Raw genomic sequence first — 26,667 nt, 5'->3', positions numbered from 1 at the left:
TAATAACTTTTCTCCTGAACGGAGGGTTCTATTTATTAGTGGCGTGTGTAACCTTTGAAAGAGTGCAATGGAGATTCCCTTCCGCGTCCTGCACTCTGAGTGACTCCTATGTTGCTATTATCAATAGCAATTTAACTTGTGTGGTTACTAATCCTCTTACTGAGTGTTGCTGGTCTGACTGTGGTATTGGTATTGGTACAAAATCTCTATGTTAACCAAGGGGTTTTCAAATTTCACATCAGTAGGGTAGAGAGAGGAAAAAGGGGGGAAGAGGTATTTATGACTGTCATAAACCTACCCACAGGCCAACGTCATGACACATACAAGTATTAGGCACCATTTTAAAGACAAAATTCTCGTTAATCCAGCCACAGTGTCTGATTTCAAAAAGGCTTTACAGCGAAAGCTCCACAAACGATTATGTTAGGTCACCACCAAGTCACAGAAAAACACAGCAATTTTTCCAGCCAAAGAGTTGTCACAAAAAGCAGAAATATAGATAAAATTAATCACTAACCTTTGATGATCTTCATCAGATGACACACATAGGACTTCATGTTACACAATACATGTATGTTTTGTTCGGTAAAGTGAATATTTATATCCAAAAATCTAATTTTACATTGGCGTGTTATGTTCAGTAGTTCCAAAACATGCGGTGATTTTTCAGAGAGCCACATCAATTCACAGAAATACTCATAATAAATATTGCTAATAGATACAACTATTATACATGGAACTTTAGATAAACTTCTCCTTAATTAAGCTAAGCTTCAGGCTAACTGGGGGCCCAAGGCTGTTTAGGAGACACCGCTATGGACACTATGTAATTGTGATGAACTGAGAGAATTTTAGGGTAGCACTGTAATTCGTTAATTATATGACATCTTCCCTGCTCCTCTGTTCTTATCTCTTTGTCTTTGTCTTCTACACCTCTCTCCCCACCTCCTCTTTGTTCCTCTTTTTTTTTATAGTGCACAGCATATGTGCATTGAAGTACAGATTGAACTTGTATTTATAATATTATAGTATTTATAATGCAAGTATTATGTATTTATAACACCTGGATAATGAACTTTCAATAAAGTGTTTCACATTTTCCACTGGTTGAAATTAAGTATCTCATTGAAATACTACACCTATCCTGTGTCCTCAGATTAATGTAGATGAAGGGAGTTAGATATGCATAGGAAGTGTAGTGTACTGTTTGTTTTCTGTATATATGAATTACAAATCAGCCTTTACTTAAATCATGTTTCTTGTCTTTTGCATAGTTACAATGTGTAATCATTGATGTTCCAGGAGCAGGAGTGGTAAACACTGTTGAAGTGTATAATTGTAATACATACACGTAGACACCAGCATCTTCAAAGAATGGAACCGCACCTTTATTTGTCAAGGAAGAGTACATTATCAGTGAATATATTCAATGTACATGCTACAATGTGGGTATCTCATGTGTGGTAAAAAAAACATGTATTTAGGACTTGCATCCTTGGCATAATACATTTATTATATTCTACTCAATCCATAGGCTTCATTAATGCCATTCAGACTTGAAGTTGATACAACAGCTATGATAGCTGAGGTTCATAGGTTCTGAACTAATATTCATACCAAATGTTTTAGGGTCCATACATAGATCGGCTACATACTGTAGCTAGCTACACATCCATCCATGTATCCTCCACTATACAATAAGCAAGTAAATAGTTAGCTAGCTATGTAACTTCAGCTGCATTTATGGCAAATATAAGCAAGGCAAGCTTACACAATTGTACATTCAATTTGCAGTAAATGCTTTACCTAGCTAGATTCTTTACATACACTGTTTCACAAGACGACAGCCTGGTTTGCTGGTTTTCTCAGGAGTCCCTAAAACATTAAACACAACATTCATTCATACTCATGTCATAACACTAGCTAGTCAGCTAACTTGCTAAATAGCGATTTTCATGAATTAACTTTGACAAAAATATGCACAATTTTATCTACATTTAAAACCTTTTGTCAATAGGGGGGAGCTGTTTTCACTTTGGAAAAAATCGTGCCCAAATTAAACTGCCTCGTACTCTATTCTAGCTCGTACAATATGCATATTATTATTACTATTGGATAGGAAACACTCAAGTTTCTAAAACCGTTTGAATTATATCTGTGAGTAAAACAGAACTCATTTTGCAGCAAACTTCCATACAGGAAGTGAAAAATCTGAAAACGAGGCTCTGTTCCTTCCTATTAATTTGCCTGAAATCTATGGATATACATGCACTTCATACGCCTTCCACTAGATGTCAACAGGCAGTGGGAGGTGAAATGGGGTGTCTAGCTTGATCTGAGGTCGAACAAGCTTTTGGAATGACGTGTCTGGAAATTTCATTGTCTTCGAAGGCGCGAGAAGGAACCCCAGATTGCCTTCTGAAAAGCTTTCGGTATACACGGTAGATATCTCCGGCTCTGATTTTATTTGATAGATGTGATAAAAACATCATAAAGTAGTTTTTTTTCAACCGAGTTGTATCAGTTTATTGAACGTTTATTGCGAGTTTTGGAATTCTCTTTTCTTTGCGTCAGGTGAAGTTGGGCACGTTTGCGCCACATGGCTAGATATGGTTGCTAATTCGACAGGAGAAGAGGACATTCTAAAACCAAACAACGATTATTCTGGACCAAGGACTCCTTGTACAAGATTCTGATGGAAGCTCAGCAAAAGTAGGAACCATTTATGATGTTATTTCGTATTTCTGTGGAAAATGTTTAGTCCTATTTTCCGCCCTTATTGCGGGCACTGTCTCGCTATAACGTAAGCTGTTTGTTATGGTAAAGTTATTTTTTTAAATCTAACACGGCAATTGCATTAAGAAATAGTGTATCTGTATTTGCTGTCCAACATGTATTTTTTAGTAAAGTTTATGATGAGTTATTTGGTAAGATTAGTTGAGTGTCAGAAATATATCCGGACATTCTGGGAAAAAGTTGCTACATTTTCACAATGTATAACCACGGTTTTCAGCTCTAAATATGCACATTTTTCGAACAAAACATAAATGTTTTGTGTAACATGATGTTATAGGACTGTCATCTGATGAATTTGGTCAAGGTTAGTGATTTATTTTATATTTATTGCTGGTTTTTGCGAATGCTATCTTTGCGGTGAATGAATGCGGTTGTGTGTTTGGCTATTGTGGTAAGCTAATATAATGCTATATTGTGTTTTCGCTGTAAAACACTTTTTAAAAAAATTGGAAATATGTGGTTGAGTCATGAAATGATGGCTGGATTCACAAGATGTGTATCTTTCATTTGCTGTATTGGACTTGTGATTTCATGATATTTATATGCTAATATTTACTTGTGGCGCTATGCTAGGCTATGCTAGTCAGCTTTTTACTGATGAGGATGCTCCCGGATCCGGGATGGTGATGAAGTAGAAGTTAAGTAACACAGTGGCAAAGAGAGGCCAGAATATACAGAATGGTGTCGTCTGCGTAGAGGTGTATCAGAGAATCACCCGCAGCAAGAGCAACATCATTGATGTATACAGAGAAGAGAGTCAGCCCGAGGATTGAACCCTGTGGCACCCCCATAGAGACTGCCAGAGGTCTGGACAACAGGCCCTTCGATTTAACACACTGAACTCTGTCTGAGAAGTAGTTGGTAAACCAGGCGAGGCAATCATTTGAGGAACCAAGGCTGTCGAGTCAGCCAATAAGAATGTGGTGATTGACAGAGTCGAAAGCCTTGGCCAGGTCGATGAATACGGCTGCATAGTAATGTCTCTTATCGATGGCGGTTATGATCGTTTAGAACCTTGAGCGTGGCTGAGGTGCACCCATAACCAGCTCTGAAACCAGATTGCATAGCGGAGAAGGTACGGTGGGATTCGAAATGGTCGGTAATCTGTTTGTTACCTTGGCTTTCGAAGATCTTAGAAAGGCAGGGTAGGATAGATATAGGTCTGTAGCAGTTTGGGTCTAGAGTGTCACCCCCTTTGAAGAGGGGGATGACCGCGGCAGCTTTCCAATCTTTGGGAATCTCAGACGATACGAAAGAGAGGTTGAACAGGCTAGTAATAGGGGTTGCAACAATTTCGGCAGATAATTTTAGAAAGAGGGTCCAGATTGTCTAACCCGGCTGATTTGTAGGGGTCCAGATTTTGCAGCTCTTTCAGAACATCAGCTATCTGGATTTGGGTGAAGGAGAAATGGTGGGGGCTTTGGCGGATTGCTGCGGAGGGTGCCAAGCAGTTGACCGGGGTAGGGGTAGCCAGGTGGAAAGCATGGCCAGCCGTAGAGAAATGCTTATTGAAATTCTCAATTATAGTGGATTTATCGGTGGTGACAGTGTTTCCTAGCCTCAGAGCAGTGGGCAGCTGGGAGGAGGTGCTCTTATTCTCCATGGACTTTACAGTGTCACAGAACTTTTTTGAGTTAGTACTACAGGATGCACATTTTTTTTTGAAAAAGCTAGCCTTAGCTTTCCTAACTGCCTGTGTATATTTGTTTCTAACTACCCTGAAAAGTTGCATATCACGGGGGCTATTCGATGCAAATGCAGAACGCCACAGGATGTTTTTGTGCAGGTCAAGGGCAGGTCAGGAGTGAACCAAGGACTATATCTATTCCTAGTTCAATTTTTTTTTGAATGGGGCATGCTTATTTAAGATGGCGAGGAAGGCACATTTCAAGAAAAGCCAGGCATCATCTACTGACGGGATGAGGTCAATGTCATTCCAGGATATCCCGGCCAGGTCAATTAGAAAGGCCTGCTCGCAGAAGTGTTTTAAGGAGCATTTGACAGCGATGAGGGGTGGTCGTTTGGTCGCAGACTCATTACGGATGCAGGCAATGAGGCAGTGATCGCTGAGATCTTGATTGAAAACAGCAGAGGTGTATTTGGAGGGCGAGTTAGTTAGGATGACATCTATGAGGGTGCCCGTGTTTACGGATTTGGAGTTGTACCTGGTAGGTTCATTGATCATTTGTGTGAGATTGAGGGCATCAAGCTTGGATAGTAGGACGGCCGGGGTGTGAAGCATGTCCCAGTTTAGGTCACCTAGTAGCACGAGCTCAGAAGATAGATGGGGGGCAATCAATTCACATATGGTATCGAGGGCACAGCTGGGGGCAGAGGGAGGTCTATAGCAAGCGGCAACAGTGAGAGACTTGTTTCTGGAAAGGTGAATTTTTAGAAGTAGAAGCTCGAATTGTTTGGGTACAGACTTGAATAGTAATACAGAACTCTGCAGGCTATCTTTGCAGTAGATTGCAACACCGCCCCCTTTGCTACTTTGTCGGAAAATCTTATAGTTAGCAATGGAGATTTCAGGGTTTTTGGTGGTTTTCCTTAGCCAGGATTCAGACACGGCTAAGACATCCGGGTTGCCAGAGTGTGCTAAAGCAGTGAGTAAAACAAACTTAGGGAGTAGGCTTCTAATGTTAACCTCTCTTGGATACGTGAGACGTTAGCATCCCACCTCTTCAACAGCCAGTGAAACTGCTGGGCGCCAAATTCAAATACAGAAATACTCATTATAGAAATTCAGAAAACAAAACATATTTTACATAGGTTTAAAGATGAACTTCTTGTGAATCCAACCACGGTGTCAGATTTAAAAAATGCTTTACGATGAAAGCATACCTTACGATTATTTGAGAACATAGCCCACTAGACAAATCATTACAAACAGTAACCAGCCAAGTAGAACAGTTACACAAGTCAGAAATAGAGATAAAATGAATCCCTTATCTTTGATGATCTTCATATGGTTGCACTCAGCAGACATTAATTTACTCAATAAATTTTCCTTTTGTTCGATAAAGTCTCTTTATATCCAAAAACCTCAGTTTTGTTCGCGTTTTCTTCAGTAATCCACAGGCTCAAACGCAGTCAAAACAGGAAGACAAAAAAATCCAAATTGTATCCGTAAAGTTCATAGAAACATGTCAAACGATGTTTATATTCAATCCTCAGGTTGTTTTTAGCCTAAATAATCGATAATATTTCAACCGGACAATAACGTCGTCAACTTAAAAGGTAAACAAGAAAGGCACTCTCTCGGTCTCGCGCATGAAAAAGCGGTGTGACACTTTAGGGTCCACTCATTCAGACTGATCTTACTTCCTCATTTTTCAGAATACAAGCCTGAAACAATTTCTAAAGACTGTTGACATCTAGTGGAAGGCATAGAAACTGCAATTTGAGTTTTAAGTCAATGGATACTGTAATGGCATTGAATAGACAACTACAAACCCAACAAAGAAAACTACTTCCTGAATGGATTTTTCTCAGGTTTCTGCCTACCAAATCAGTTCTGTTATACTCACAGACACTATTTTAACAGTTTTGGAAACTTTAGAGTGTTTTCTATCCAAATATACCAGTTATATGCATGTCATATCTTCTGGGCCCGAGAAGCAGGCAGTTTAATTTGGGCATGCATTTCATCCACAATTCCGAATGCTGCCCCCTACCCTAGAGAAGTTAACATGCATGAAATCAAGGCTTTTACGGTTATAGAAGTCAACAAATGAGAGCACCTGGGGAGTGGGAGTGGAGCTAGGCACTGCAAGACCTGGATTAACCTCTACATCACCAGAGGAACAGTAAGATAAGGGTACGGCTAAATGCTATACGAACTGGCCGTCTAGCACATTCGGAACAGAGTAAAAGGAGCAGGTTTCTGGGCATGATAGCATAGATTCAAGGCACAGTGTACAGACAAAGGTAAGGTAGGATGTGAGTACATTGGAGGTAAACCTAGGCATTGAGTAGTGATGAGAGAGATATAGTCTCTAGAGACGTTTAAACCAGGTGATGTCATCGCATATGCAGGAGGTGGAACAACATGGTTGATTAAGCCATATTGAGCAGGGCTAGAGGCTCTACAGTGAAATAAGACAGTAATCACTAACCAGGACAGTAATGGACGAGGCATATTGATATTAGAGAGAGGCATGCGTWGCCAAGTGAACATATGGGTCCAGTGAGTGGTTGGGCTGACTGGGGACACGGCGATTCAGACAGTTAGCAGGCCGATGCTAACACGCTAACAGTTAGTAGGCCGGGGCAGGCTAGCTAGCAGTTAGCAGACGGGTTAGCAAGCAAGTAGTTAGTAGGGGCTAGCAGTTAGCAGACCTGGGCAGGCAAGCTAGCAGTTAGCAGACCGGGGCTAGCAAGTTAGCCTATGGGGGACGTCGCGATGGGGGTAAGTCTGTTTTTGCCTCTTCGTGCGGTGACGTCGATAGACCAGTCGTGGAATTAGTAGGGTTCCAAGTAGCTCTAGGTAGCTAGCAGGTTAACAGAATGGGCCTTCAGCGGGCGTCGCGCCTGAGGGCCCTGTTGGAATCCGAGCAGATTATGTCGGTATTCCAGTCGTAGAGGATCGGCGGGTTCTGTGCCCCGTACCGGCAGTAGAAGGGGTCCGGATATTGTAGCCCAGGAGTGAGCCGGGAGATGGGTCTAGCATGGGCTAGCCCCAGGCTAGTTGGTGCTAGCTCCGGGACGGAAACGTTAGCCAGGAATAGTCAACCCGGGTTGCGGTTAGCTAGCTGTGATGATCCAGATGAAAAGGTTCAGAGTTTTTGGTTGGAATTCGGGGATATGGAGAGAAAAATAGGTCCGGTATGCTCTGGTTTGAAACGCGTTGTACGAACTGGTGAGAGCTTTCAGAGCTAAAGGTTAGTTGATGACCACTAGCAGTGGTTAGCTGACTGATAGTTGGTAGCTAGTTAGCTAGCTAGCTTCAGTTGAGGTATTCCAGTTCGGAGGTAAATAGAAATACTTTAGAAAAAGAAAAAAACTGATCCACACCACATTGGGTGAGGTGGGTTGCAGGAGAGTATTTTGAAGTTGAGGTTTAGGAAAAATATTAAAAAGATCACGAAGAAAAATATATATACACATGGGACGAGACAAGACAAAGACATCTGACTGCTACGCCATCTTAGGATCCAAAATATTTGATAAACTTCCAAATAATGTTTTACAAAGTAAAACAAGAGAAAGATCCGCTTTTGGCACAACCGCATTGGCCATCAACGGCTAGTGAAATGAAATTTCAGTGAAATTGGAAAGCATTTTTAGGAGAATGATTTCCACTTCATATTGTAGCCTACAATATGAGTCTCCACACATCTAGAAAATTGATGGATTCAAGACAAGGTTGTTTTATTTATCTAAGATTCTCAGTTTGTCAGTTTCAAAGTAGCCTGTCATTTCGATTATTTGTGCAGTATTAAAAACGATTCTGCCAAAGTCTCCAGTCATGTAAAACTATGTAGAATTTATAAAAAGGCACCAAAAAAAAACGAACCCTAGGCTACAAAAAAATATCCCCATGTGTGTAACTTCTGTAAGTGCCTCTACTCTTCTGCTCTATGCAAATGCGATGATATGCATGCAATGCTTATCAAACACAGGCTTCCAGGGTAGGCAATTTTGGAGATTCACCATGTTTCATCGAAATGTACAGCTGTGTGTTGTCCGTGTAGCAATGAAAGTTGACATTGTGTTTCCGAATGACATCACCAAGAGGTAGAATATATAGTGAAAACAATAGTGGCGCTAAAACGGAACCTTGAGGAACGCCGAAAAATACAATTGATTTGTCAGAGGACAAACCATACACAGAGATGAACTGTCATATTTCTGACAGAGAAGATATAAACCAAGCCAGAACTTGTCCGTGTAGACCAATTAGGGTTTCTAATCTCTTCAAAAGAATGCAGTGATCGATAGTGTCAAAAGCAGCACTAAGGTCTAGGAGCACGAGGACAGATGCAGCCTTGGTCTGACGCCATTAAAAGGTAATTTACCATCTTCACGAGTGCAGTCTCAGTGCTATGATGGGGTCTAATAGCCTACTAAAGTTTCAGCCTCCTGGCAGAGGCAACCAGGCTTTTGGCTAAAATGTAAAGTTCAGAGAGGGGTAGCTCGACATTTTCTTTCTCTCTTTTATTGAGTAGGTTACCGTCCGGTTGAAATATTATCGATTATGTATGTTTAAAAACAACCTGAGGATTGATTATAAAAAACATTTGACATGTTTCTACGAACATTACGGATACTTTTTGCAATTTTTCTGCCTTTCAGGAACGGAGCGAGGCTGTGGTTTTCTGAACATAACGCGCAACCCAAATGGCTTTTTTTGTTATAAAACTAATATTTATCGAACAAAAATAACCTTTTTGTGTAACTGGGAGTCTCGTGAGTGCAAACATCCGAAGATTATCAAAGGTAAGCGATTTATTTTATTGCTTTTCTGACTTTCGTGACCAAGCTAAATTAAGGCTAACAGTTCTAGCATTTACTGATACACTCACAAACGCTTGGATTGCTTTCGCTGTAAAGCATATTTTCAAAATCTGACACGATAGGTGGATTAACAACAACCTAAGCTGTGTTTTGGTATATTTCACTTGTGATTCCATTATTATAAATATTTTTTAAGGATTATTTTTGAATTTGGCGCTCTGCAATTCAGTGGTTGTTTAGGAAAATGATCCCGGTAACGGGATCCGTAGCGCCAAGAAGTTAACTAATTTACTGCCTTTTAGAAATAGCCATGGGATGGTTTTTCAATACCGTCAAAACTATTTCATTGAAGTTTAAAAAATATATACATATTTGTAGCTACTCTTTAAGAAAATACCTGTAGTCAACTGCAGTTAGGACATAAAGCAGATCGCATTCTTCATTTCACTAGTCACAATATTTTACATTATGATGCTTACCGTAGTTCTCCAGAACAGTTGAGCCAGTCACGTTTGTTTGTAAATAGCACATTGGGAGAAAGCGGGAACAGGTGAGTCCAGATGTCTATTGACAGGGGTTGCGTTTTATACTGAAAGTCAGTGTTTTTTTGCTTCAATAGAGTGATCAGGGGAGTGCAACTATAGTTTTCGTTCACAGAAAATACATTAGTGCAACACATTCAGCAGAGAAAAGCTTAATTTTCATCAGATGACAATGAACGCTATTTGGCTGGCAACCACACAAGTAAATGCTTACAATGAAAATGCAAGGTATTTTATGCAAAAACTATGCATGGTCATCATATTTCTAATGTTAATCATAGAAAAATGGAGACAGTATAATTTTCTAATGTTTTGCTTAAAGTTAATTTAGTATTTTATCTGCATGAAAAAAAAAATATTCTGGGTTAACGCAGAAGTTTAACTTGCTAGTTTTCTAAGTAAGTGGCTGAATTAATAAGAGGCATCATATAGTGTTAACTTTTTGCCGTGTTTGAGAAATCTGTCCAGCTGCCACTGCTATCTTGATTTGCTTGCGTTTTTTTCTCCTCTCTGTTCTCAGCTAGTCTGCTCCCCCCACCCCTCTGTTCTGAGCAGAGCAGGCAGGCCCGTTACCCAGGCGACTCCAGACTCCACACAGACACAGCATGTACACATGCCGTTCCAGAGCCAGTACAGTTCTTCCTTCATGCTTCAAAATGAAGTTCATTTGCACAATGTATCTCATTAACTTCTTATGGCTGGGGGGCAGTATTGAGTAGCTTGGATGAATAAGGTGCCCAGAGTAAACTGCCTGCTATTCAGGCTCAGAAGCTAAGATATGCATAGTATTAGTAGTATTATTAGTCGATTTGGATAGAAACCACTCTAAAGTTTCTAAAACTGTTTGAATGATGTCTGTGAGTACAACAGAACTCATATGGCAGGCAAAAACCTGAGAGAAAAATCCAACCAGGAAATGGGAAATCTGAGGTTTGTAGTTTTTCAACTCTTTGCCTATCCAATATACAGTGGAAATTTGGTCCGATTGCACTTCCTAAGGCTTCCACTAGATGTCAACAGTCTTTAGAACCTTGTTTCAGGCTTTTACTGTAAAGGAGGAGAGAATAAGAGCTGATTGAGTAAGGGGTCTGCCAGAAGGCCATGAGCTCATTCAGGAATTCTCCGGTTGAAACATTATTGAAGATTTATGTTAAAAACATTCTAAAGATTGATTCTATACATCGTTGACATGTTTCTACGAACTGTAATGGAATTTTTTTACTTTTCGTCTGGCCTGCGCATCATGAATTTGGATTTTTGACCTAAACGCGCGAACAAAAAGGAGGTATTTGGACATCAATTATGGACTTTATCGAACAAAACAAACATTTATTGTGGAACTGGGATTCCTGGGAGTGCATTCTGATGAAGATCATCAAAGGTAAGTGAATATTTATAATGCTATTTCTGACTTCAGTTGACTCTACAACATGGCGGGTGCCTGTATGGTTTTTGTGTCTGAGCGTCGTACTCAGATAATTGCATGGTGTGCTTTTTCCGTAACGTTTTTTTGAAATCTGACACAGCGGTTACATTAAAGAGAAGTTTATCTAAAGTTCCATGTATAACACCTGTATCTTTTATCAATGTTTATTATGAGTATTTCTGTAAATTGATGTGGCTCTCCTCAAAATCACTGGATGTTTTGGGGGCTAAACATTACTGAACATAACGCGCCAATGTAAACTACGATTTTTGGATATAAATATGAACTTTATTGAACAAAACATAGATGTATTGTGTAACATGAAGTCCTATGAGTGTCATCTGATGAAGATCATCAAAGGTTAGTGATTAATTTGATCTCTTTCTGCTTTTTGTGACACCTCTCTTTTGCTGAAAAAATGGCTGTTTTTCTGTGACTAGGTACTGACCTAACATAATCAGATGGTGTGCTTTCGTCGTAAAGCCTTTTTGAAATCAGACACTGTGGTGGGATGAACAACAAGTTTATCTTTAAAATGGTGTAAAATACTTGTATGTTTGAGGAATTGTAATTATGAGATTTCTGTTGTTTGAATTTGGCGCCCTGCACTTTCACTGGCTGTTGTCATATTGATCCCGTTAACGGGATCTAGGCCGTAAGAAGTTTGCTTGTACATGTCTAAACTCACCAAAAATGGCATTTGGTAGCTCGTACCTATCTACACTTTGCATTCAAAAAGTATTCAGACCCCTTGACTTTTTCCAAATGTTGATATGTACAGCATTATTTTAAAATGGATTAAATATATTTAAAAAATCCTCATCAATCTACACACAATACCTCATAATGACAAAGTGAAAACAGGCTTTCAGAATTTTTTGCAAATGTGCTAAAAATAAAAAACAGAAATACCTTATTTACATAAGTATTCAGACCCTTTGCTACGAGACTCGAAATTGAGCTCAGGTGAATACTGTTTCCATTGATCATCCTTGAGATGTTTCTACAACTTGATTGGAGTCCACCAGTGGTAAATTAAACTGATTGGACATAATTTGGAAAAAGCACACACCTGTCTATATAAAGGTCCCACAGCTGACCGTGCATGTCAGAGCAAAAACCAGGTCATGAGGTCGAAGAAATTGTCCATAGAGCTCCGAGACAAGATTGTGTCGAGGCACAGATCTGGGGAAGGGAACCAAAAAATGTATGCAGCATTGAAGGTACCCAAGAACACAGTGGCCTCCATCACTCTTAAACGGAAGAAGTTTGGAACCACCAAGACTCTTCCTAGAGTTGGCCGTCCGGCAAAACTGAGCAAAAGGTGGGAGAAGGGCCTTGGTCAGGGAGGTGGCCAAAAACCCGATGGTTGCTCTAGAGTTCCTCTGTGGAGATGGGAGAACGTTCCAGAAGAACAACCATCTCTGCAGCACTCCACCAATCAGGCCTTTATGGTAGAATGGCCAGACGGAAGCCACTCCTCAGTAAAAGGCACGACAGCCCGCTTGGAGTTTGCCAAAAGGCACCTAAAGGACTCAGACCACAAGAAACAAGATTCTCTGGTCCGATTAAACCAAGATTTAACTTTTTGGCCTGAATGATGAGAACCTGCTCCAGAGCGCTCAGGACCTCAGAATGGGGTGAAGGTTCACCTTCCAACAGTACCGTTTCATTAAGCGCACAGCCATGATAATGCAGGAGGGGCTTCGGGACAAGTCTCTGAATGTCCTTGAGTGGCCCAGCCAGCACCCGGGCTTGAACCCGATCGAACATCTCTGGAGAGACCTGAAAATATCTGTGCAGCCAACCTGATGGAGCTTGAGAGGATCTGCAGAGAAGAATGGGAGAAACTCCCCAAATACAGGTGTGCCAAGCTTGTAGTGTCATACCCAATCAGACTCGAGGCTGTAATCACTGCCAAAGGTGATTAAAAAAAGTACTGAGGAAAGGGTCTGAATGTGATATTTCAAAACATTTCTAAAAACAGTTTTTGCTTTGTCATTATGGGTTATTGTGTGTAGATTGATGAGGGGGAAAAAATCTAACGTAACAATGTCGAAAAAGTCAAGGGGTCTGAATACTTTCCAAATGCACTGTATATACAAAATTGTGGACAGCACTTTATTTGGCCATTTCAGCCACACCCGTTGCTGACAGGTGTATAAAATTTAAAACACAGCCATTCAATCTCTATAGACAAATATTGGCAGTAGAATGGCCTTATTGAAGAGCTCAGTGTCATAGAATGCCACCTTTCCAACAAGTCAGTTCGTCACATTTCTGCTCTGCTAGAGCTGCCCCAGATAACTGTAACTGTTGTTATTGTGAAGTGGAAACGTCTAGGAGCAACAACGGCTCAGTTGTGAAGTGGTAGGCCACTCAAGCTCACAGAACGGGACTGCCGAGTGCTGAAGCGCGTAAAGAGTCTGTCCTTGTGACTTCCAACGTGGCACCGTCACTACCTCTGGAAGCAACGTCAGCACAATAACTGTTTGTCGGGAGCTTCATGAAATGGGTTTCCATGGCCGAGCAGCCGCACACAAGCCTAAGATCACCGTGCGCAATGCCAAGCGACGGCTGGAGTGGTGTAAAGCTCGCCGCCATTGGAATCTGGAGCAGTTGAAACGTGTTCTCTGGCGTGATACATCTCGCTTATCTGGCAGTCCAACGGACGAATCTGGGTTTGGCGGATGCCAGGAGAACGCTACCTGCCCCTATGCACAGTGCCAACTAAAGTTTGGTGGAGAAGGAATAATGGTCTCTGGCTGTTTTTCATAGTTCCGGCTAGGCCCCTAAGTTTCAGTGAAGGGAAATCTTAACGCTACAGCATACAATGACATTCCATACGATTCTGTGCTCCCAACTTTGTGGCAACAGTTTGGGGAAGGCCCTTTCCTGTTTCAGCATGACAATGTCCCCATGCACAAAGTAAGGTCCATAAAGAAATGGTTTGTCGAGATCAGTGTCGAAAAACTTGACTGGACTGCATAGAGCCCTGACCTCAACCCCATCGAACACCTTTGGGATGAATTGGAATGCCGACTGCGAGCCAGGCCTAATCGCCCAACATCAGTGGCCGACCTCACTAATGCACTTGTGGCTGAATGGAAGCAAATGGAAAGCCTTCCCAGAATAGTGGAGGCTGTTTTAGCAGCAAACGGGGTACCAACTCCATATTAATTGCGCATGATTTTGGAATGAGATGTTCGACGAGCTTTTGGTCGACTTTTGGTCATGCAGTGTATGTATAACTTTATGAGCTGTATTGCCCGTCTTTGCAATTTGTTTATTTTCGTTTGCACTCGTTAGCATATTTAACTAGCAGTCTCCATGGAACTTCACTATTACTTGTGCTAATTGTGTTAGCATTCTGGTAATAGACGCCCAATGGCCTTTTTGTTTTTTTGCGCACCATGTGTACTAAGCCGGTAATACCGTAAATCCCGGGATGAGAGAAGGACGGTATGACGATATGAAAATCTGGATAACGCCCAACCCGCTGTCCCTCTCATTGGTACCTTTTCGGCACACTGATTCAATGGAGATATCCAATATGCAATTAATCCCCATTTGTTTTCTGCCAGTAAAAATGTAATGTAGCCTTGATCTGAAATTACTGCATGAGTATTGAGCAAGCAAAATAGTGGAAACTCCATCTAGCCAATCAGAAGGCTAAGTGGAGCCATTATCAGCAGTCCGATTATAGGATCAGTTTAACCTTTTAGGTCATAATGAATAAGATTACATGGGCAGAGGGGCCCTGATCGTAGAGCAGCACTGCTACTTTCAGTCGCTTGATAGATACGCAACCAGATTTTAGACCGCTAAAGACATGAGGTTGGAGTTTAAGGGACATACTCCCATGATCTTGCTCCTCTGCTCCACATCCTCCCACATTGAGTGGACGCTGTAGCAGCACATGTACTTCCCCTCACGGCCTTGTTGCCTCATCCGCACCAGACACATCCTACAGAGGAGAAAACAAAGAGAGTTAACACTATACCTGACAGGGACGGACAGACTCTTGCCCTGAAGGGCCAAATCCCAACTTGAGATACACATCCATACCTAGGAAGTTGAAATCCTCTACTTATGTCTTGAATTATTTATTTAAGTTCTAGTCACACGTTTGTATCAAGTTACAATTTGTCATTTGGCATCTTATCTACACAGTGCTGCTGTTACAGTGGTTCCTCCTTTAAAAGTTGTGAGCTTTCACCGTGGGACTTAAGCCGTGACGCTATCTACCCTCATTGCTCCAGACCACCACAAGCGGGAGTTAGAGCACCCATTATGCATTTGGGTCCCAAGGTTTTTATATGACCAATCATATCGAGTGGTTCCAATGACAAATTTGATGTGAGCCACCCGTTGCTGGTGACTTTCTTCAGCAAAGATGGCTGACAAAACATTACGGTGGAAGAAAATGTAAGTAATTATAGCAGTCAAGTAAAAAATGTACAATTGAGAGGAATCTGTTAACAAACCTCCAGACGAGCTTCAATGCCATACAACTCTCCTTCCGTGGCCTCCAACTGCTCTTAAATGCAAGTAAAACTAAATGCATGCTATTCAACCGATCACTGCCCGCACCTGCTCGCCCGTCCAGCATCACTACTCTGGACGGCTCTGACTTAGAATACGTGGACAACTACAAATACCTAGGTGTCTGGTTAGACTGTAAACTCTCCTTCCAGACTCACATTAGGCATCTCCAATCCAAAATTAAATCTAGAATTGGCTTCCTATGTCGCAACAAAGCATCCTTCACTCATGCTGCCAAACATACCCTCGTAAAACTGACCATCCTACCGATCCTCGACTTCGGTGATGTCATCTATAAAATAGCCCCCAACACTCTGCTCAACAAACTGGATGCAGTCTATCACAGTGCCATCCGTTTTGTCACCATAGCCCCATACACTACCCACCATTGCGACCTGTACGCTCTCGTTGGTTGGCCCTCGCTTCATACTCGTCGCCAAACCCACTGGCTACAGATTATTTACAAGTCTCTGCTAGGTAAAGCCCCGCCTTATCTCAGCTCACTGGTCACCATAGCAGCACCCACTCGTAGCACGCACTCCAGCAGGTATATCTCACTGGTCACCCCCAAAGCCAATTCCTCCTTTGGTCGTCTTTCCTTCCAGTTCTCTGCTGCCAATGACTGGAACGAACTGCAAAAATCTCTGAAGCTGGAGACTCATATTTCCCTCACTAGCTTTAAGCGCCCGCTGTCAGAGCAGCTCACAGATCACTGCACCTGTACATAGCCCATCTGTAAACAGCCCATCTATCTACCTACCTCATCCCCATACTGTATTTATTTATTTATCTTGCTCCTTTACACCCCAGTATCTCTACTTGCACATTCATCTTCTGCACATCTACCATTCCAGTGTGTAATTGCTATATTGTAATTACTTCACCACCATGGCCTATTTATTGCCTTAACTCCCTTATCTTGCCTCATTTGCACTCACTGTATATATACTTTTTGTTTTCTTTTGTTCTACTGTATTATTGACTATGTTTTGTTTATTTCATGTGTAACTCTGTGTTGTATGTGTTGAATTGCTATGCTTTATCTTGGCCAGGTCGCAGTTGCAAATGAGAACTTGTTCTCAACTAGCCTACCTGGTTAAATAAAGGTGGGAAAAAAATATATATAAATAAGGCAGACAGATTAGCATTATTATCTGCTTTTTCACATTACGTTTTTTTGGAGGTACAGCGGAATTAACAAATAGGCCATAATTACAATTATCGAATTAACTTTGATCATTTTATTAGAATTTTTACATTGCAAAAAGTGAAAATTAGTTTTCATGCCACGAGGTACCAGATCCGGCCAAATAGGTTCTGGAACGAAACAGACCAAAATGGAGAGTTCCGTCAGGATCCGGCTCAAATTAAGCACTGGGTAACACCTTTCCTTCATAGCGCCATCCTGAAACACATGAAGCAGCTTTGTGCAACCTGTGTTTAGGCCTACACTATTGTACATGGAAGTTCCATATCACGCCAGGAACACCTTAAGTTAAAGATCTCCATGCTCCATGCTTTTGTCACCCAAATATGCCTGGTTAAAACCTGTTTTCCGTGGAGGATGTAGACGCCCATTGACTTTACCTCATTCTTGACGCCAGTGGGGGAATGAGAACTCAAACGATAAAGATTGAAGATGACTGCAGGAGCTGGGCCCTCGCTGGAAGCTCAGTCCTTTGCCTTCTCCCAGAGCTTAACCATTCCTGAGCCCTGGCTGCCCGAGCCCCGCGTGGCAGTGCCCCAATCTGGCCTCATTTTCCTGGTCTTCCACCCAACAGGCCTGAGGGCACCACGGGGGCAAGCCCATATAACTCCAGAAGAGAGGGTTCCTAGAATGAAGGGACCCCTTGTTAACACTGTGGGGAACATGGCACTGAGCGAATGGCTTTGCCGATGCATATTCTGTTCTTTACCTGGATAATGGAGCTACAGACTAGTACAAGGCTGACACACACAGGCTGTTTTGTAGAAGCAGAGCTTCTTTTTGTTTTGGATTCAGACTTAGGGATGAGCCTACTGCATATGTTTGTAATCATCCACACTGCCAGATATATTACAGCCTCTCACTGCTAAAACCCATGCAGTTGCTTCAGATCTAATGTTACTAAAACAAAGGAAAAACCCTTGTCGGGCTCTCCTCCATATGTGAAGCACCATATGTATAGCACAGCAAAGCTAGTTTCAGGTAGGCTGGTGTTTGGGAGGCGGGAGTTGGGGGATTTATATCTGAGCAATAACAAAGTGAGATATGACACTCATTTCAAGCGAAAGGGCACCGGCAGGGCCTTCCCCTGCGCTCTCTGGGGTGATTAGTGAAGCATATTAAATATCTTGCTTGAAGGGGCTGCGTCAGCCAAAACGGTTGTAGAAAAACGCTGCCAGATGTGGGTGATTATGCGCAGGTCCCCAATTATGCACAGGTGCATGACCTCACGCCATGCTGATAGCCAACACAGACATGGGTGGAAGCCCTTAAACTGATTTTTAATAAAAAAGATCACTTCCCAAAAAATTCTCCAAAAAGACCAGGGCCCGTATCCAGTAAGTGTCTCAGAGTAGGAAATTGGTTATAATTGCTGAGAATAGAGACATTTTCTGGGTAAGAATTAAAGCTATGCAGTATGAATCCTCTAGTTATTTAGTCCCACCTAGTCGACAGATATTTAGTAGACCTGATGAGCTGTCCTAACCAATTAAGAGTAACCAGCAGGTGTTTTAATAATATAAAAATGCAGTGGTTATTCAAATAACGTTTTGATATTTCTATATGATCAATCCATGCAACGCTAGCTCTTGTGCTTTTGAAAGTGATGAGGCCTGTTTCACATGATATACCTCAATACTTATAACTACGAGGATAATAAATAATCACGTTTTTCTTTAAATTATTTAGTTACCTACATCATGTTAAAAACTTCTTGCGGATCAGTGGGACGCTAGCGTCCCATTTCGACAACTTCCGGTGAAATTGCAGAGCGCAAAATCCAAATCACAGAATTAGTCATATTTAACATTCTTGAAAATAAAAATGTCATACATCAGTTAAAAGCTTAACTTGTTAATCCAGCCGCTGTCAGATTTCAAAAAGGCTTTACGGCAAAAGCACACAATGCGATTATCTGAGGACAGCGCCCAGCACACAAAAGCATTAAAAACATTTTCCAGACAGATGCGCCACAAAAGTCAGAAATAGCAATAAAATAAATAATTTACCTTTGAAGATCTTCTTCTGTTGGCACTCCAAAAGGTAACTTAAAAATAAAGGAGAGCCGCACACTCTAGGAGCTCAGATGCAAAAATATTTAATTTACCAACGTTTCGACAGGCAAGCTGTCTTCATCAGGGTACAATCACAGACACTGCGGGATGACTCGTTTATATATAGTGTCAAGACACACAGGTGTCTGTAATCATGGCCAAGAGTGGCCTAATATCATTGGTTAATTTCTCAAATATTCAAATGGCATAGAAAGAGCAGCATACAATAAATACAAATGGATAGCATACGATCATAGACTCACTTAAGACCACACAAGCCTACAAACAACCACAATGGCAAAGTCACAAGACCTCCAGGGCGCCCTATTGGGCATTGATGCCCAATAGGGCGCCTCCAGGGCATTGATGCAGTAACGGCCCCTCTATCTACTTTTGTTGACTTTATTAGACCACTCGCAGAACAGCTCCCCTCATTTGTAAAGGACACCAGCAGTATGATCTCTATCATAGAATCTCTTGATCCTCTCCCTGAGAATACCTTGTTAGTTACTTTTGATGTTGAGTCGTTATACACAAATATTCCTCACGAGGGCGGTATTGAAGCTATGGAACATTTTCTTCTGCAACGTGACCCTAATGAACTACCTTCCAGTGAATGCATTATAACATTGGCTGAAATAGTACTTACACACAACTATTTCATGTTTCTAAATGATTTCTTTATTCAGACGAAGGGTACTGCTATGGGATCCCCCATGGCTCCTAACTATGCTAATTTGTATGTGGGTTACATGGAGAAACAGTCTATTTTCAATCCTCTCAAATGTTTTCTTGCCTAACATCATTATTTGGAAACTGCATATTGATGATATTTTTGTTCTATGGAGGGGTGATGCAAAACAGCTCGAGGCGTTCCATGCTTTTCTTAACTCCTGTTCTGAGCACCTGAGATTTACTATGCAATCTGATACACGTCAAATCAGTTTTCTTGATCTTCTGATCTTGTGTGAAAATAATGTTCTATACACTGATCTTTACAGGAAACCTACTGATCGTAACAGTTTGTTGAGGGCTGATAGCTGTCACCCACTTCCCTTGAAAAATAGTTTGCCCTACAGCCAATTCTGTCGAATCAAAAGAATTTGCAAAAAACAATCAGATTTCGACAGAAATATGGCTGAGTCGCAAAGTAAGTTCAAGGAGAGGGGATACAAAAATGATCAGATTAATATTGCCATTGAGAAAATTCAAAACAAAYCGAGACATGACCTTTTTCAAGGGCAGTCTCGCAAAAAGACGCATTCTTGTATTCTAACTACCCGCTATTCAAAGCGCTCTGAACAAATTAAGGGAATCGTTCACAAACATTGGCACATTCTAAAATCCGATGATAGTCTCGGTAATGTGTTTTCAGACCTTCCCTTGGTTGTTTTTTTCGCGGGGCAGAAATCTCAGAGACCAATTGGTACACTCTGATTTGCCACCCCAAGATGTTCCTGAACAACGTCTATTTGCGCCCCTACTGGATGGAAATTATAAGTGTAATGGCTGTGCTCAATGCAATGGCACTTATAAATGCAGATCCTTCAAACACCCACAAACAGGGAAATCGATCCCAATCAAAGGTATTATTACGTGCTCCACTAAGGCAGTTATTTATCTTATAACTTGTCCTTGTGGTAAAAATTATGTGGGTAAAACAAAGCGTGAATTAAAAGTACGTATCTCAGAGCATCGTAGCACCATTAGGTGCCAAAACTTGACCTACCCAGTTGCGGCCCACTTTTTGGAGGCAGGCCACTCGATTTCGTCTCTGCGTTATATTGGCATCGAACATGTCACCCTCCCTAGGAGAGAGGGTGACCTTGATAATTTATTGTTAAAACGTGAGGCTGCTTGGATCTTTAACTTAAAGACCCTTGCTCCCTTCGGTCTCAACGTGGACTTTGATCTGAAGCCATTCTTGTGATTGTTGTGACTTTGCCATTGTGGTTGTTTGTAGGCTTGTGTGGTCTTAAGTGAGTCTATGATCGTATGCTATCCATTTGTATTTATTGTATGCTGCTCTTTCTATGCCATTTTAATATTTGAGAAATTAACCAATGATATTAGGCCACTCTTGGCCATGATTACATACACCTGTGTGTCTTGACACTATATATAAACGAGTCATCCCGCAGTGGCTGTGATTGTACCCTGATGAAGACAGCTTGCCTGTCGAAACGTTGGTAAATTAAATATTTTTGCATCTGAGCTCCTAGAGTGTGCGGCTCTCCTTTATTTTTAAGTTTTCTACTCCACTAGCCAGCACCTCGCCTAAATAGGTGTGCGTTTCTTTTTCTTCTAGATGGCACTCCAAAAGGTCCCAGCTACATCACAAATGGTCGTTTTGTTCGATAATGTCCTTCTTTATATCCCCAAAAACTCAGTTTAGCTGGCGCGCTTCATTCAATAATCCACCGGTTTCCCTCTTTCAAAATGCATACAAAATGAATCCCAAACGTTACTAATAAACTTCTCCAAACAAGTCAACAATGTTTATAATCAAACATCAGGTACCCTAATATGTAAATAAACGATAAAAAATGAAGGCGGAGAATTGTTATTGTCATTACAGGAGATAAACAACAAAGTACGCACATTCGCCAGTACGCGTAACAAACACTACAGCAAAAATGGGAGCCACTTATAAAAACTACAAATTCTAGCTCATTTTTCCAAAAACAAGCCTAAAACTCTTTCTAAAGACTGTTGACATCTAGTGGAAACCCTAGGAACTGCAATCTGGGAGGCTTTCCCTTCATATTAAAAATGACAGTAATTGGAATCAAAGGTGGGCTGAATTTGTTTTTTTTCTGGATGGTTTGTCCTTGGGTTTTCACCTGCCATATCAGTTCTGTTATACTCACAGACATGATTTTAACAGTTTTAGAACCGTTATAGTGTTTTCTATCCAAATCTACCAATTATATGCATATCCTAGCTTCTGGGCTTGAGTAACAGGCAGTTTACTTTGGGCACGCTTGTCATCCATGTCAAAATACTGCCCACTAGCCCAACAAAGTTATTTCAAGTTATCCCTTTGGAGCGCAACATCACGTTGTTAAACAAGATGCCTATATTGGGCATGTCTATAAGTTGGGCAATTTAAGGCATCTATGAGTTTCGATTATAATGATAGATCTTTCAAACGTTGTATGCAACATTATCGGCAAGTGACTTCATGCCTACTCTGCTGCCAAAGTGATTTAGAGTTGTTGACGTGTGTGTGTAGATATAACGGTAATATTGTCAAATCCACATTTAACAACCATCAGAATTGGTTCAAGAAAAAGTTTATGCATGCCAACATATTAGGAAATAATTAAGTGTAAGCAAAGTGATCGTGTCAGGTGAAAATGATCTCAAATGTTTTACCATTGCAACAATTGATGTACAGTCACATTCACTATGGTTATCTGAATCATGCTATAGAGTTCACAGCTGGCGATGTCTCTTCACATTTGGTTATTCCCCATTATTTGCAACAATGTCAATGAGCGTCAGCACTATCTTTCCTTTGCGTTACCTCAAACTGTCATGATTACCAGCTGAAAAACTTTTATGAGTTGATTCTACTCCTGGGCAGTGTCTTAACGCCATCCTAAAACCTACTCTGAGCTGGGAGTTTTTTGTTGTTGTCATAAAACACACTAGTGCAGTACAGCTGTTTTTCACAGAATTGCAACCACCTTTGAAAATATATGGATAATTTGACATTTTTTTATATTGTATTATACCAGCATTTCTTTAGAAAGTTTACACACATAGTATGTTGAAAGCTATATTTAAAGAAATACACCTTTAATCAAAAAACAAATATGTAATTAGAATTACTCAATAGAATCTGAAAAACTTAAATTGGTGTCTTATGCTGACTAACGGGTTTGATACAGAGTGCGGGTGACCCCTTACTACACCCACCATATCACTGCAATATACTATATTAATTAAATATTGGCTTGTAGAGGAAAAAAATATTCTATATGCTGAGGTAAAAGTGATGTTGAGAATACTCACTAGGGACTGTAGAATCTATATATGGTGTTATTTATTGGGGGACTTATGTCTAAATACCCAGCAGCACTTTCTACCCCACCCACTCCATTGGTCCCAATGCAATACACTGTGGGCCTATAAATGACGTACAGTGCTTTCGGAAAGCATTCAGACCCATTGACTTTTTCCACGTTTTGTTACGTTACAGCCTTCTAAAATGGATTAAATAAAAAAAATCCTCAGCAATCTACACACAATACCCAGTAATGACAAAATGAAAACAGGTTTTAAGAAATGTTTGCAAATTTATAAAAATTAAATACAGAAATACCTTATGTAAATAAGTATTCAGCCCCTTTGCTATGAGACTCCGAAATTGAGCTCAGGTGAATCCTGTTTCCATTGATCATCCTTGAGATGTTTCTACAACATGATTGGGATCCACCAGTGGTAAATCATTTTGATTGGACATGATTTGGAAAGGCACACACCTGTCTATATAAGGTCCCACTGTTGACAGAGCATGTCAGAGCAAAAACCAGGCCATGAGGTCGAAGGAATTGTCCTTTGATCTCCGAGACAGGATTGTGTCGAGGCACAGATCTGGGGAAGGGAACCACATTTCAAGAACACAGTGGCCTCCATCATTCTTATATGGAAGATGTTTTGAACCTCCAAGACTTTTCCTAGAGCTGGCCAAACTGAGCAATCTGGGGAGAAGGGCCTTGGTCAAGGAGGTGACCAAGAACGTAATGGCACTCTGACAGAGCTCTAGAGTTCCTCTGTGGAGATGGGAGAACCTTCCAGAAGGACAACCATCTCTGCAGCACTCCACCAATCAGGCCTTTATGGTAGAGTGGCCAGACAGAAGCAACTCCTGAGTAAAAGGCACCTGACAGCCCGCTTGGAGTTTGCCAAAAGGCACCTAAAGACTCTCAGACCATGAGAAAGAAGATTCTTTGGTCTGATGACACCAAAATTGAACTCTTTAGCCTGAATGCCAAGCGTCACGTCTGGAGGAAACCTGGCACCATCCCTACGGTGAAGCATGGTGGTGGCAGCATCATGATGTGGGGATGTTTTTCCACGGCGGAGACTGGTAGACTAGTCAGGATCGAGGCTTGAACCCGATCGAACATCTCTCGAGAGACCTGAAAATAGCTGTGCAGCCACACCTCCATCCAACCTGACAGCTTGAAAGGATCTGCAGAGAAGAATGGGAGAAACTCCCCAAATACATGTGTGCCAAGCTTGTAGCGTCATACCCAAGAAGACTTGACGCTGTAATCACTGCCGAAGGTGCTTCAACCAAGTACTGAGTAAAGGGTCTGAATACTTATGTAAATGTGATATTTCAGTTTTTTATTTGTAATAAATTAGCAGACATTTCTAAACCTGTTTTTGCTTTGTTGTTATGGGGTATTGTTTATAGATTGATGGGGGCGATGATTTAATCAATTTTAGAAGAAGGCTGTAACGTAACAAAATGTGGAAAATGTCTGTGCCAAAGTAAAATGGGGGTTGGGATAATTCCGTAGGGTCTGTAGAATCTATACAGTGCCTTCAGAAAGTATTCACACCCCTTGACCTTTTTCACATTTTGTTTTGTGTTGCAGCCTGAATTTAAAGTGGATTAAATTGGGATTCATTGGAGTCGGCTATGAACTTTACTTCAGTAAAATGTCATTCGTGTGTACATAGACAAGTTCAACAATATAGGCCACCTACTGCTGTGCAATGGTAGCAACGTTATCTGCTTGATCTCTTGCCATACAGACACACACAATCGACCCTCGGCCACTATAGGGTTGAATTATAAAATACATTTGCGATCAAAAGTTTAATAGTACACTCAAAGTCCAAGAGGAAAACAATTATCAACTCCAGCAAAGTTTGCAAGTAAGTATATGAATGTTTATTTGGCTGTAGGCTAATCACCCACCAGTAGGCTATGTACATTTGCAAGCAATGCATATGTGGATCCATCTGTTTATTAGCCAGCTGGATTAGCTAGCTTGCTTCACTTACCAGTAGTAGAGAGCTGGCATTTGTGATTATTATTCATAGTGCACAGCATGCTGGTACTGGTCGTGCTAAGGAGTCTAAAATGTGGTCCAACTAGCAAGAAAGTATTCTCAACCACTTGCTGAATGAAAATCACCCACAATTCCAGTTTTGATAGCAACATCAAAACAACTTTGACCCGCCAGACCCGCCAGTGTTTTCAAAATCTGCCCTCCTGTGCATCTTCGGCTGGTGCACAGACAGGAGCCAATATTACCCCCCTTCTTTTTTCAAACCACTTGAGCATGCTGTGTCTGACCAATTATCTTGTTAGCTCTCTCAGAACAATCTTGACCTTAACCAGTCAGGCCTCAAGGGGGCTCACTCAACTGAGACCGTTCTCCTCTGTTTTCATCCTCCTATATCTATCCACTGCCTTAGACACCATCAGATCCTCCTCTCCGCCCTCTCAGGACGTCTCAGGCTCTGCACACTCCTAGATTGCATCCTACCTGGCAGGTTGCTCCTACCAGGTGGCGTGGAGAGGATCTATGTCTGCACCACATGCTCTCACTACTGGTGTCCCCCAGGGCTCAGTTCTAGGCCCTATCCTCTTTTCTCTTTACACCAAGTCACTTGGCTCTGTCATATCCTCTCCTATTATTGCTATGCAGATGACATTCAACTACTCTTCTCCTTCACCGTTTCTGACACCCAGGTGGCAACATCTCACCCTTTTGTCGAGCTTAACCTCGACAAAACGGAGCTGCTCTTCCTCCCGGAGAAGGTTTACTCGCTCCAATACCTCTCCATCATGGTTGACTACTTAATGGTGTCACCCTCCCAGAGTGCAAAAAACCTTGACGTGATCCTGGACAACACCCTGTCGTTCTCTGCAAACATCAAAGCAGCTCCTGCAGGTTCATGTTCTACAATATCCGTAGAGTATGACCTTTCCTCACACTAAACCAGCCACAACAATGCATTTCTATCCCCCAAAAATATTATGGGTGACATTTTAGTCACTCAAAAGGCTATTTTACATGGGAATCAGAATTACTGTTCGGGACCTTTTTAAGATAAATGCACTAATTGTAAGTTGCTCTGGATAAGAGTGTCTGCTAAATGACAAAAATATATATATTAACCTTTACGACATGCATTTTTCAGCTAAGTTAAAATTGTATTCTCTAACGCAACTCTCATTTATAACAAGTATTGTTTGTAATGAGAGGGATATACAGTGGCAAGAAAAAGTATGTGAACCCTATGGAAATACCTGGATTTCTGCATAAACAATAGAAATACAGTAATACAGTATACAGTCTGCTTAAACTAATAATACACCAACAATTATACGTTTTCATGTCTTTATTGAACACACCGTGTAAACATTCGCAGTGTAGGGTCAATACTACATTGCTCCAGACCAGTGCAAGGGGGGAGTTAGAGCACTGATTTATGCTTTTGGGTCCCAAGGCGCTACTGTGTCTCTAACTGACAATGAATGGGTGACATAAACCAAATTGAAACTGATAATTGTACACGACTTCAAAATGTAATTTCAATTAACTGAATGATGAAGATGAAGGTGATTGAATTTAGAACAATAGTGTAAGAATTGCTATTCTTCTG

General features: G+C 41.2%; 1 protein-coding gene across 1 annotated transcript in view; it reads left to right on the top strand.

Annotated features, from left to right (window-relative positions):
* The first annotated feature begins 17,407 nt into the window (after positions 1 to 17,407).
* LOC112080522 (ubiquinol-cytochrome-c reductase complex assembly factor 1-like) overlaps positions 17,408 to 26,667 on the top strand; it is a 30,058-nt gene continuing 20,798 nt past the window's right edge. The window contains exon 1 of the mRNA XM_070442615.1: positions 17,408 to 17,629. Within this exon, the coding sequence (XP_070298716.1) occupies positions 17,408 to 17,629 (222 nt within the window). The remainder of the gene's footprint in view (positions 17,630 to 26,667) is intronic.

Source organism: Salvelinus sp. IW2-2015, unplaced genomic scaffold (genome assembly GCF_002910315.2).
Source record: "Salvelinus sp. IW2-2015 unplaced genomic scaffold, ASM291031v2 Un_scaffold16358, whole genome shotgun sequence".
NCBI lineage: Eukaryota > Metazoa > Chordata > Actinopteri > Salmoniformes > Salmonidae > Salvelinus > Salvelinus sp. IW2-2015.
This window is presented reverse-complemented; position numbering and strand designations above follow the sequence as displayed.